At 29.7% G+C, this 14,935-nt stretch overlaps 1 protein-coding gene across 3 annotated transcripts in view; it reads left to right on the forward strand.

The window, feature by feature from the left end:
• LOC124425083 (unconventional myosin-XVIIIa) overlaps positions 1 to 14,935 on the forward strand; it is a 71,391-nt gene that overhangs the window by 40,143 nt on the left and 16,313 nt on the right. For all 3 annotated transcript variants that reach the window (XM_046964902.1, XM_046964903.1, XM_046964904.1), the window contains 4 exons: positions 113 to 275; positions 437 to 611; positions 1,101 to 1,259; positions 1,558 to 1,773. In XM_046964902.1, coding sequence (XP_046820858.1) covers positions 113 to 275; positions 437 to 611; positions 1,101 to 1,259; positions 1,558 to 1,773 — 713 coding nt within the window. The remainder of the gene's footprint in view (positions 1 to 112; positions 276 to 436; positions 612 to 1,100; positions 1,260 to 1,557; positions 1,774 to 14,935) is intronic.

A 14,935-nucleotide genomic window follows, 5' to 3' on the forward strand; every position in this document is an offset into this window, starting at 1 on the left:
AAAAATGTTTTGACAGATTCTGTCATCTATTTAATGTAGATAAATTATTATTTAATGTCGTTTATGGATTTTTTTATTTTTTTGTTCTTTTTTTTTTCCCTTTTTCCCACAGATCATCAAATGCTTTTGAGAAAGGCACCAGGCAACAATCAATTCGTACTTCAACATCTGTTAGGTACTAATCCCGTTTTGTACACCGCAACTGGTTGGTTGAAGGCTACACGAGAAAATTCTGTGTCAAAGAGCGCAATTACGATTCTTCAAGAGAGTTCGAGGTATACTTTAGAATCAGTACGAATAATCATATAATACTTTTTTATCACGAAAATTCGTCATTTTTGCTCTAAAATCTTATTATTCTTATTCTTCTTTTTGCTTTTTCTTATTTTTTTTTTTCCTTTTTTTTCTTTTTTTTTTTTTTTTTTTTTTTTTATAGAGAAGACGTTAGTATACTATTCGTAAGTGCACGAGGTGCCGGTGTATCTGGTGCTTTGTGCGGTTCGATGCCTGGTTTAGAGGGATCACAATCCTTGAGAAGAGCCTCGAGTATCCGAAGAACATTTACGGCAGTTAAAAGGAAAAATGTTTGTTTGCAAGTAAAATTTACAGTTGTGAGTATATTTATTTTTTGTATTCGTGAAAAAGAAACAACGACAAAAAAAACAAGAAAAGAAAGAAAATTTCTCATAAATTCGAATGATAAATAAATTATCTTATTCCTCGGGCATATTGTTAGTTTGTTAGTTTGTCCTCATGTACTAGTTATAGTTATAATCTGTTCGATAAAATTTTTCTCTCGGTGTCAAAGATCGACGTTATATCGCGTCATTATAAAACCAGATGTATTTATCCCATTATAAAGGAATGATCATTCGTAAGAAGTAGATCATTGTTATTTAACAATGTATTACGAAATATGCATTATTTTAATTTGGTATCGTTCAATGTTTCTGGTGCATTTTTTCGTGAGTTCTTGTTTCCTTTTTTCTTTTTATCATTTCTAGTATGATAACAAAGTCGTAGTACCTTCATACGCGTATTGCGTTTATTCGCGAAGAAAGTGTTTTACGAATTGAATTGAAAGTTTCAATTTCTTTTAGGACGGCCTCATCGAGACTCTACGTCGAACTCGTCTAAAATTCATCCACTGTCTTCTACCGCAACATAATGCCGGTTGTACTGATAACAAGAGTTTGCTGTCAGTGAAATCTAATCAGAATGAAGACAGTGTTATAAACGTGCCTCTTTTAAGATCACAGGTAAAGCAAAAAAGACAATACTTAATTGCTATATTTAAAAGATATTTCTAAAATTCTATATAACATAAATAATAATTCATTGAAATAAAGTTTACGTATAATTTTCGTCGAAATCTATCCTATCAGATTTAGGAGATAGAAATTATTTTGACGAAACTTCGATTAACCGCAAACACACATATATATATATATATATATATATATATATATATATATATATATATATATATATATACGAACGTAAACTGCATATAATGCAGAATTCAATGCTTTACTTACGTGAATACACGTGTTTCAGATTCGCGGAAGTCAGATAATAGACGCAGTGCGTTTACATAAGGTCGGTTTTCCAAAGTACATGGCCTTAGGTGAATTTAGACGTCGATTTGCTTTATTATCCAGCGATGTGAACGCCCGACCTGGTAGTCCTGTTGCCGATGAACGTCGTGCGGTCGAAGACATGCTTCTAACCGTTGACATTGATCCTGCCTCCTATCGTGTCGGCCAGAGTCAAGTGAGTAGACACTTTATTCTTCCTTTCCATTATAATCGCAAGGGAGAAAAAAAAATACGCAATTTTTTTCCATCTTTCCCTTTCTTTTTTTTCCTTTTTTATTTATTTATTTTTTACGTTCAAGAGAAATGCTTTTACGAGAAAATACATCCGTTAAACGATAACTCAACAAATCTAATGGTAATGGTGTCTTGATAATTTAACAAGAAACTCATTGAAATATTGATCGAACGAAATCATGATTCGAAATATAAGAGATATCTATGAAAGAAAATAGGTGTGGCTATTTACACTTATAGTTACATATGTAAGAGTATTATATACATAAGTAGATATATGTATCTATAATCTTTACATACTTATTCTAAGTAGTTTTAATGGCCCGCCTTAATCGTTCCTTTATCTCTCTTTCTCTTTTATGAAATTACCTTCTCTAACGGTATTTGTCGAACGTTCATCTTTCTAATAATAGTTCTCTCCCGATCATAGCCATAGACCCCTCACGACCACGCTGCACGTACGAACGTTTATTACGATGAATTCTTGATCTTTGATAGTAATTACCCGGAGTCAGAGTTGGGAGAGGACTTTCTATCAACGGCGTTAATGTTCTTATACATACATCGTATTGTACTTCCTGTATGCGTTAAGCGTTAACGCTTATGCTTTCACTGAGGATGAAAGGAGTCATTTAAATGACATTCATAAGAGAAAACGTACGTGTGTATATTTTTCAAGCCGCAAATCGTACGGTCATGTGATCTTTTATGATCTTTTGAAATTATACATTGTCCGAATTTTTTTCTTCTATTTTTTTTTTTTTTTTTTTTTTTTTTTTTTTTTTTTTTTTTAAGTAATAATAATGATCATTGGTTTAAAACATGAAAATCGCAGTACTATGAATGAATCGTCAATTTATTCATAAATTAGCTAATAATATCGTATATATCTGAAATGATTAGTTTTCGAGACAATATTTATTAATTTTTGTTGTCTCTCTCTCTCTCTCTCTCTCTCTCTCTCTCTCTTTCTCTCTCTCTCTCTCTCTCTCTCTTTCTCTCTCTCTCTCTCTCTCTCTCTCTCTCTCATGATTTTCATTGTAGGAGAAAAATTATTCTGACGGTATAAAAAAGAAAGCTATATTTATCAATATTTTTTGATCAGATCGATACACATTTTTTATCATTGTAAATTTCATCAGGATAAAATATTTCTTTTTATGAGATGTAATGTATTTATTATAGTATTTTTGAGAATTTTAACAAATTAAGTTTTTTCTCCAAAAAAAGTCAGTTAGATCCTTGAGCTATCTGAAATATCTGACCATAATGTTTTAATCGAAAAATATCGTATATGCAATTCAAGATAATTTTGTTTAAAATGATCTGTATAAATTTCAAGTCAATCGGATAAAAATTCATTGAAATGTGTGTACATTCAATTAGAAAAAATGTACTTTTGAAGAAAATTCATCTAAACTTTAGTATATGTAAAAATGACCTCATGCAATTCCACGATAATTCCTTTAATACTTCGAATTTTTATGTAATTATTTAATGTCAAGCATTGAGAAAGAAGAAGATTTAATATTTTTTTTAACCATCACACAGTAATTTTTCCTCTTTAACTTTTTTCATTGAGAATTACTCCAATTTATAATGTAAACAAATTATTTCCATAGATCTCTCTCTCTCTCTCTTTCTCTCTCTCTTTCTTGGAAATCTAATTTAAAAAATTTTAACTAAAAAACAAATATTAATAAATAAAAACAAATGAATAATAAGTTAATACATTTTCGCGTTTGCTTTAAAACTTGAAATTACATTATAAACGAAATATTGAAATAGATATTGTTTAAAACGATAAATAGATTTTACGAATCGTTGTCAAAACTCATATTCTGATGTCGATTATTTCAACTTATAAAAATTATTTAAATTATTCTTGAAAGACTATATGAAATCCTTTTTTTATTCTTCATATTTCTAATCGAGAAGATAAAAAAACTCAGGGAGAAGAAATACAGGGATTACAAAAGAGTATTCGAGTATTCATGGTATAAACTGAAGATTGTATGGGAGATGGAAGAAGGTAAAGTGCCAGTCAAAGGAGGTCGCACGCGCATTAGTCTTTTCGGAGTTTCGCCTGCGGAAATACTGCCATCGCGAGTCGCTTTCCAAAAGGTTGATGTACGCTCGTAGATCGTATTCTCTGACACAGGTGCCACGAGTTGGCTTACTGCGAATTGAGTCTTGCTGTATGTGTGTGTGTGTTTGTATGTGTGTACGTGCGCGTGCGTATCTCTGTATGCATGTATACACATGTGTACGTATGCATATGTATTAAATGTATGCACATATACAATCAGAATGATTTCTCTGTACATATCATGCACTCATCTTATCTCATCTATACGCATCGAGGGCGAAACGGGAAGAAACTCGATTTTTCTCCCACCCGCTTTTACAACTGTTTCGCATAAACTAATGCTTCCCACTTTGCGTTGAATCGCGGATTAACTCGATTCCGGATGATGGAAAGTGGGAAAAATTGTAGGACTCATTGATATTTTCTTTAGATTATTCTTTCAGAGACGATAGTATATATATATTAAACAATTGGCAAAAGAAGTGTTGAGTTGTCAATAGAAATGTCTATTAATTTTGATTGTGAATTTTCAATCGAAATCTTTATAGTTTTTATACCGATGAAAGTCGTTTTATTTTCCGATCTTTTACTTATGTTGTTTTTTTAATATTGTTGCTTAATTTGGAGAAATTTAATTAATCACAACAGATTTAACGATTGTAACGTTTTTTTTTTTTTTTCTTTTTTTTTTTAACACAATCATATCCGACGGATAAGTATAAATGTGGAATTTTAATAAGAAATCCGTGGTGTATATAAAAAAAAAATTATGAAAGATTATTAGATAAGAATATATTGATTGGTACAATATTTGATAAGACAAATGAAACAACTTTAATTTATTATATTCGAAGAAATAACTTTCAACGTGAAATGTTTTAATATTATCGTATCTCTATTTATATTTTTATATTTTCTTTTCTTTTTTTTTTCTTTTTTTTTTTTTTTTTTTCGTCGAACGAATCAACGAATCATTATGTTCGTTCATGTTCGAACGAAAAAGAGAATAAACATCAGTTCGTTTCTTCGACACTATCTCGATGCATATTCTAAAAATACATTGACTCAAACGACTTTTAGTTTGGCAGATGAGCAAAGCTTTCACTTAGCAAGTGTAAAGCAGCTAATATAAGCGGTAATATAAGCGAATCCCAGTTTTGTTCGAAAGGCCTCCTATGTAAATCCAGTTTGATGGAAGAGAAGTCGGTAAACTGGCTGCCGTGCGTGACCCGCGTGTATCTCGAGCGCGAGCTATTTAACGAGAGCACCGTCATTGGCCGAGATTTCTTTTCCATTCGCAAGAGACTCCTCCAACCCAGATCACGATCTTTAAACTAGGTGTCCGATTTCATTGAAATTCCTCCTAAACATAGGAACCACTATTCGCTCTATACATTTTTTTTCTTTTCTTTTCTTTTTCTTCAATTTCTCTTATTGTTAATCATGATCTTTTTCGTTTTCGTTTTCTTTTCTTCTTCTTCTTCTTCTTCTTCTTCTTCTTCTTCTTCTTCTTTTTCTTCTTCTTTAACAACGAAAGTGAAAATAACAAAAATTTGCGGTTTAATAATATTTACAATAATACATTAAACGAAAAATTTGTTTCAACGTTACTATAATTAATCAAACAATTCAATATTAATTTAATTAATTAATTATTAATAAGAAATAATTTATTTCTTATTGTATTAAAAATTGAATATATAATATCGATATATCAACAAATATCATCTATTGTAAGTAAAAACAAATTATATATTGGATTATAAAAACAATGCAATGGATCATATACGATTAATAACAATTGATTGATTAATTTTCATAAATTTGATAGGTTCACTTTCTTTCTTTCTTTTTTTTTTCTTTTTTTTTTTTATTCCGATGAATCTGGCGCGCAAGTTCAAATTGTATTTTATAAAAGTACACAGGGCACTTAAGGATTTGCGTATTCACAGTTATGTAAAGGAATAAAATCGTTTTAAGATACGCAAAGGAGAAACAAATTCTTCGAATTATTATTATATTATATTATATTACCACGCAGTGCTTGGTTACGAGCTTGGTTCGTTGACTTTTTTTTACGGTTCGGCGCGTACACTCGTGTTTCCCTTTGCATTTGCATTTGCACCGCTGTTCTTTTTTCCTTTCCTTTTCTGTCTCCTTTTGTTTTTTTTTTTATATTTATTTATTTATTTTTTCTTCTTTTTTTAAATTTCCTTATGACTTTTATCTTCCTGTCCATTCAGCTCATTTTTCTTTTCTTTTTAGTTTTATATTTTTTTTATATACTTTATCTGTTACCGTCCAATAAATCGTATCTTTAATTTCACATTACTATGATTTCTTTCTATTTTTTTATTTATTTTTATTTTTTTCATTTTTTTTATTTTTTTATTTTTTTCGTTAATTAGACTAGTATTAGATTAGTATTCATCTTATCATCTGTTTTTCTTCATTATATCAAGTCTATTTGAATTTTAAATTCATGTTTCTCGATAATGAATACTTTTTATTAATCTTATTATTATTGTTATTATTATTATTATTATTATTATTATTATTATTATTATTATTATTATTATTATCATTATTATTGTTTTTATTGTTGTTGTTGTTAGAAATATTAATACTTTTGTTAATTAGCTCGTTAATCTTTTTATTAATTTTATCATCTCCTTTTCTCCCAGATAAACTCGAAACTTTCTCAGATAATACTCGAAGTTTCTCGCAGATCGATAACGAATATTTTTTAGTAATAACAGTCATTATCGTGTTTTATCGCATGTGGAGCATAATATCAACTGATAAAAAAAAAGAACAAAAATTAAACGATTGAGAGATAAGGAAATGACTACGTCAAATTAACATGATCCATGTGTGTCTACAAACCGAAATGTACTTGGACTACTTTAATGCGTACACGCGATTGATCTTCAATCGTTCGTTCGATTCCATAGGTGGCCATCGTACAGACTTTCGAGTTCTAAACTGGGACGACTTTCATGCTAACTTCTTCCTCTTTTTTTCCTTCCTCTTTTATTTTACCTTTTATAGTTCGTAAAATTCGATCGACGCTAAATTTAGAGTAATAAAAAAAAAAAAAAAAAAAAATTCGATTCCAACGACAGCGTTACTACTTCTTGAACTTTCACAATTTTACACTTTTCTTTTCTTTTTATTTTTCTCTTCTTTTTAATCTTTTTCCTTCGATGCATTCAATGAACTAGAAAAAATATATAGAACTAGGAAAAACTAGAAAACTATAAAGAACTAAACGAAAAAAAGAAAAGAAATAATTTTAATGGCACGTATTAAATTGATAAAAGAAGAAATAATTTTAATGGCATGTATTAAATTGATAAAAAAAAAAAAAATTATATTATTTCGATATCCAGTAGCAAAAGAACAATTAATTTTAATACATGTTGATCTACAGTATTGCGAAACTATATAATAATATCTTTTTCGTTATTTTTTTTTCTTTCTTTTGTATTTCTTTCTTTTTTTCTTCTTTTTTCTTTTTTCCCCCGAAACAGTAAGTCGACTCGATAATTTCTACGGTATACTTCTCGAAAGTGAAATGTAACAAATTTCGAAAGTGTATTCCGAGCACTTCGACAGTCGACTGAAATGCGATAGGGAAAGTTTAAAAGAGACGTTCGTTCTCTTTCGATTATTCTAATCGTTCTAAGAGGAGGAACATACACGATCTTATAGTCTACGAAATTGGATGATCCGGTGAGCGTGACGAATGAAATTGAGACGAATGATAGGATAGGATACTCGCGGATCTTATTTTAAATGAAAGTAAAACTTATTGGTACGAACGATAGGGAAGATTAAATTGTTAGAATCGGATCAATGTACTTACTTACTTAGATAATGTAAGTAAGTGCACGCGCGCACATATATTTGTGTACATTGGTAAAGAACTTGAATCTTATTCGAGAGGGTTACTACTCGCACGGAAAAGGCCAACTTTCTCTTTGAATCAATTCGATAATGATTCCGTTATCGGCCAAAGGGCGAAAGAGCGAAATCGTTTGCTTCTTGAGTGGCTCGACTGCTTTCGAACATTCACGAAATCGTCCAGACTTCATTTTCTTTCTGAATATAATGGATCAAAATGAGATCATTTTTTTGTCATACAAATTTCTTTCAGATTTTTTTTTTTTGTTCTTCTTAAACAAAATATATAACGGATGTATATAAATGAATAATTGCAGAAATTGTACAAACTTGTGATATTTTATTTTTGTCATTTCGAATTTTTTTTTTTTTTTTACAAACAAATTTTTTACGCATTTGTTATATCGGAAATTGTGGCTTATACATTTAGTTACTTAGATTATGTTTAAAAAATTTACATTTTTATTTTATTTATTTATTTATTTATTTTTTCTTTCTACATATAATTATTGATGAGGCATATAATTTTATAAAGATATTTTTGAGGTTTAACATAATGAAAATTGATTATTATCTTTTATAATATTCTATCTGCATTATATTCTAATAATATTAATTATTCTAATAATAATAATTCGAAGAATGTTCTATCTATATTATACAAATGTAGGTAAAAATAATTCTGTAATTTCCTCTCATGTTTATATTAAATAAATTTATTTTTATAATTCATTATTATTACTAGAAATAAATAAATATTTAATATAAAAATTTTCATAACATTCTTTAAAAGATACAATTCAACCGTAGAATATTTTTTTTATATCTTTTTTATATATTTTTTATTTTTTGAAGGTAGTTTGATAGATCTCATAAAAAATATTTATCCTCTTTTCTTCTTAGTTCATCCATAAATATCAAAGCAAATTCAAAAGTGAAGAAAAATTTTAAAATAATTTTATCACTTTCAAATAAATTTAATTTTTCATATTAAAACACAATATTATTTGAATAAAAATTTGTATGCCCATGAATCAGGGATATTTCACGAAATAAATGAAGTCCATTCTCTCGATCGTACAATTCAAATACTTCTTCCCAACACTTTTGTTCTCATGGTAGGCAAAAGCTACGGTCTCGTTGAAAGGAACAATGTAGTCACCCTTATGAAAGAGTGGTAGATCATAATGGTAGTAAATATCGGCTTTTATGACGAAAGCGAAGAACCATTATTCGCTCTAAAAGTTTCGATTTCGTGAAGAAACTCGCGGATTTTTCGGCTATCAAAATGGAGAAAAGTAGATGCGAATAACTTCGAAGAAAAAAAAGAAAAAAAAGGACATGCACGTAAAACTTTCTCATGGCCCACATTCGTGCCACTGCATTTCATCTAACTTTCTGTTCGTCAGAACAGGTAATCTTCCATACTTGGCCCTACGATTCACGAAAGTGCACCTTCCTTGAATTGTTGGCCTGTTTCATTTGGTCACGCATATTTCTTATAAAATGAAAAAGAAAAAAAGAAACTTGTTCTTTTTTTATTTATTTATGTATTTTATTTTATTTTTTTTTATTAAGTTTAAATTCGTCCTCTTCTCTTAATTGTATGTAAGACGTAATTTTTAATTTGAATATCTCATTTGTACATTTTATTATAGTTACGAAAATAATTCCTCCATGTTGTTTTACGGACAGCCATCTTTTTCTTTTTGATCGTAACTACGAACAATCATTTTGAATTGAAATTTTTTTCGAATGATCGATTTGACGTAATTGAAATCGAATGATCGAAAGTAAACTCGTTCATTGACTGAATTATAACGAAGATATAACGAGTAAGGAGAATTTGTAAGGTTTGTTCTGAAACCACCGTAATTATGTTCGCCATGTCTAATTGATAGGATCCTTTTTTATCTCTCTTTAAGGTGTTTGCGACAACTCTTAAGTTATGTGAATGTCTGTATGAAAGAACTGGTACCGGCACGAAGAAATAACTTTTTCTTGCAATATGGCCGCCATGTTAGCCAGTAACAGTGCAAACTACTATGTCTCTTCTGTGGGCATCCGCACTTGCTTTCGTTTCTTCCTCTTCCTTGACACTGAGGCTAAGCGCCTTCCTCGTGCCAAAGTCGTTTTCTCGGACCATAAATCTCTCCTCGATCGACGTTCTTTTATTTTTATTCCGATCATTTTCTTGTTTCTTTTTTTCTTCTTTTTCATATTTTAACGAGGATTTTAATTTGACAATCAAAAAGAAAGAAAAAAAAAAGAACAAAATAATACATTTCTATTAAATTACTATAATATTTTTTTACCATAATCCATTTGTCTTAATAACGGATATTTGAAAAACAGCTCATACGTTATTACTCTTAATTTATTTGATTTTACGAATACCTCTCAGTTAATAGATTTTTTTTCCTTTTTGATAATTACGATTATAGTAATCGTACGAATTAATTATTATTACCTTTGTATTGCCATCGATTTGAAAAGAATAGATACCATTAGATAATTAAATAAAAGTGAAATAAGTTCCTAGATTTCTAAAGAAAATATAACATATGTGTGTATGTGTGTATAGCAAAATACAGTTACACACAGAAATGAAGGAAATAGAAACAGAAAGGAATAAGCATTAGAACGAGATATATTTCATGTATATGAGTAATGATTACGTCAGGCCATAACGAATATAGACAAAGTTTATTTGTGCGTATGCCCAGTTATCGCTTAATGACGCGACGTCGGTATAGCTCTTTTATGTGTCCCTCTGCATATAAACCAACGACTTGCACTCGATAACCTCGGTTAGTCGAACGTTTCTTCCATGGTTGTCTCTCTATAATATAATAATGTCTGTATTTTGTATCATTTATTTTTCTTTTTTATAGCGAGCGTTCCAGAAATCATTAGCTCTCAAATTAATGTAATAAAATTCAACTGAAATTTTCATAATTAAAATAAAATAAAATAATATAGAATTAATTGTAAATCAATTAATAACGAGAAAAAGGATATTATCGATTAATTTATTTAAAAAATTATATGATATAGGATATAAATTATGCGAGTAATTCAGTAAATTTATCCATTTGATAAATTTATGAGGATAATTAAAGAAAGTAGCCTATACTCGATGCGTATACTTCGAAGAATTCAATTCTCGAGGTATCCGGGGTAACCTTTCCGCAACGGAAGTGAGACCGCTGGTCGTACTCGCGCATGCCACTTCAAACACGTATATGTGTATGTGTTTGGAATTATAAATGAAGATTGTACGATCGGCCAAAGCTAATATATACTACGAATTATGGCGCCAAAGAGAAACGATACAACTATGCACAAGGTCGATAATACTAACGGCTTTTCTAGTGAAGGAATTATGACAAAATTAAAAAAACAAATCTAATAAAACGTTTATTGTTGTTATTGTTGTTATTATTATTATTATTTTTTTTTCCTTTTTCTCGAAGTTTTATATCAGGATTTCATCAAAATCAATTTCCATTCGATTGCGCGTTTAGGATTTTGTAATGCACTTTTTGATTATCACACATTATTGTAAATTCGTATATATATTTTTAATATATTTAGGATATTGTATTATTATCGATTTGATGATATTATTATTGAAATTATTATGACTATTTCTTGATGCCACATTTACATGATTCCTTTCGATCTCTTTGAACTAATATTTCCATCAATTTTATCTGAAATTTTCTCTCAGATAGATCAATAAAGAGATCAATTAATATTGTAATACCACAATACTCTAGTCATTTATTTTAATTTTTATGTTAATAATAATAATCCATTTCTCATTGAACAATTTATTTATAATGTTTATACAATATTTTTGTGCGTCGGATTCATTCTTAAAAATGCCTTAAAGGACCGAGACGACTTTTGCAGTGAAGAAAATATATCCATGAAATTAAATAATAATAATAATAATAATAATAATAATAATAATAATAATAATAATAATAATAATAATAACAATAATAATAATAATAATAATAACAATAATAATAATAAGAATAAAAATCGACATCGTAATACCGAATGATATAAACGTCGTACAAAAAAAAGAAAAAGAAAAAAAAAATCACAATTTATGCACCGTTAGTAATAAAAATAAAAATAATGAAAAAAATAAATAAATAAAAGAAGAAAAAAAACTCTCGAAACGAAAAACAGTAACAATAGTGCCAATCATTATTTCCGTCACAGCCGCGAGTTACAGAAAAAAGAAAATTTCCCCAATTATCTCAAAACTCTAGGCTTTTACATGCGTACATTTACGCAAACATACAAAAAGCAGTCATACTCAAAAAAAAAAGTAGTAATAGCAAAGAAAGTATTATAGCAGTAAAAGAACATGCGAGTTGGTAAAGAACCCGTCTCATTATTAGCAAACCGCACGAGCGTGTGGTTAAAAAAAAATAGAAAAAAGTAATAATAATAATAATAATAATAATAAGTTTATCTCGTTTAAAAATACAAATAATATATAATGATGATAGAATGACGAAATAATAATAATAATAATAATAATAATAATAATAATAATAGTAATAATAATGACAAATAGAATAATTTAATTCTCATTAGGAAATAGTAAAAAGTCGATGGAGTTAAAGATCGCTCGATATAGAAATTAAAAGGATCAAGTAAATTCTGTCGTTTGACGTTTACTTAGAAAACGGTAACGACTAGTCACCATTCGTGTGTGTAAGTCGTAAACTAGATACAGATCAAGAAACGCCATTGCTTATCCGAGCGAGCGACGTGGTAGGTCAGGTTCGCACGATGAACGTATAAGATCGAGATCGTGAAGCGTACAGTGACATGCTCTCTACTATCTCCGCCTACCCCCGATTGTTTATTCTTATATATCAATCGAAATTTTATACGATTTCTTTCGTAATTTCTTCTTTGTTAAAATTTATCTCCTTGTAAACAAAATTATTATTAAAAAAAAAAAAAAGAAAAACAAAAGGATTTGTTCTTTTTAAATACGTGCGATACAATTTCGATAAATGATGAATATCGAATTGGATTAATTTAAATTTTAATTAATTCAGTTCTTAAATTAATGATTAAATTTGTTTGAGAATAGCTTTGATCGATAGGAAAATAAAAGATAGATATAATTAATTGAAATTAAAGATAAAGACGATTGACATGAAATTAAATTGAAAATCAATTCACCGAGTGATTTCTTTAGAAATTCGAAGAGAATGAAATTAATTATAGATCAAACGAAATTTTATAATCTTCGTCGTTGTAAATCATGAAATCGTATATATGTACTTGTATATATCCAATAAAAAAAAAAAAATATCTAAAAAGGAAAGAAAGAATAAAAATAAAATTGAACTAATGCTTTTGGCGTAATTAATGGTTAGCACGTCGAGAGAGAGACAGAAATAAAGAGAGAGAAAGAAAGAGAGAGAGAGAAAGAGAAAGAGAAAGAGAAAGAGAGGCTTGAGGAGTCGAGGAAAGGTACTTATGTGCGGTAATGAGGAGAGCACGTATGACGGTCGAGAGAGACGAGTTTCTCACACGTCGTGTTTTTCTTCGCCACTTTGAAGAAGAGGGGAAGCGGAAACGTCGGTGAGCGAACTAGCTGGCGAGCGCCGGCTTTCGAGCTGGTTGCTGTTACCTTACCAAGTAATCGGCTTAGGGCTCGGATTCCTTATTTCCACCCTGCGGTTAATTGCCGTCAGGTAGACGCTGCTACTGCTACCTTTCTCCTCCTCCATCTTTCTCTTCTTCTTCTTTTTCTTCTTCTTTTTCTTCTCTTGTTTCCTATTCTTCTTGTCCTCCTCCTCTTCCTCTTCCATTTTTCTCTTCTTCTTTTTCTTCTTCTTCTTCTCCTGTTCTTCTTGTTCTTCTCCTGTTTCCTATTCTTCTTGTCCTTCTTCTTCTTCTTCCTCTTCTTCTTCTTCTTCTTCTTCTTCTTCTTCTTCTTCTTCTTCTTCTTCTTCTTCTTCTTCTCTGCTTTTCTTTCTCTTATTCATCTTTTCTTGGAATCTCATGAAGAACCAGAGAGCTTCCGACTCCAAACATTTTTTTTGATCTCTACTCTCGTCTTAATGCAAAACTTAAACCTTATAATTTTTAATTTTTTTTTAATTTTCTTTTATTTTTCTTTATTTTTTTTTTTTAACACTGTAGTCTTCTTATTATGTTTCATATAAATATTATCGTCGTTCTTAGTACTATAAGGAAATCAAATGATACTGGAGTAAGTTTAACTACGAGTATCTAATTAAATTGTTTATTGATTGATATGCTTAATTATGATAAGTAATAAGTTATAATAATAATAATAATAATAATAATAATAATAATAATAATGATGATGATGATGATGATGATGATGATGATGATGATGATGATGATGATGATGATGATAATGAATAAGAATAATGATGATAATGATGATGATGATGATGATGATGATGATGATGATGAATCTCGTATAAGAAATAAAAATATCAATAAATACGTAATAACGATAAACACAATAGTCTTATTCATAATAGAAAAGAGAATCTTTATAGAAAATTTAATTAGAAATTTAATCACAATTAAAAAATGAATTCGTTCGAATTTAAGCGAATTAAATAAAAATCGAAAGTACCACAAAACAAAATTCATGATTCAATAACATTGCTGCGAATCGTCCAACAAGGTAAGAAAAAGTCTTTCCTCTTCAAGTCTTTCCTCTCCACCAACTCCTCTCTTCCCCGCCCTCTCCGCCACTCCTTTTCTCTCCTCTCTTCTCCTCTCATCTCTTCATTTCGTTTCGTCTCTCCTTTCTCCGTTCCGTCGGAGTAGGCCAGCCGAGGCATTCTCGACAATGTTGACGGGTCGCTTTCGAAAGGGGCAACTTGCGACGACAAGAAGAAGAATAAGTGGAGAAGGAGAAGGTGGAAGATGGCGTCGACTTCGAGCCAACGTTTGTCGAATTTCTTGGTGACGTCTGTCAGCCTGGAGAGATCTATCGATCGGATTCGATGCAACAACGACACGAGATCTTTCCTCCTCTCTACTATAGAATCTCTTAACCAGCATCGTTCAAGAGGCGAAC

This window comes from Vespa crabro, chromosome 6 (assembly GCF_910589235.1).
Source record: "Vespa crabro chromosome 6, iyVesCrab1.2, whole genome shotgun sequence".
NCBI classification, from domain to species: domain Eukaryota; kingdom Metazoa; phylum Arthropoda; class Insecta; order Hymenoptera; family Vespidae; genus Vespa; species Vespa crabro.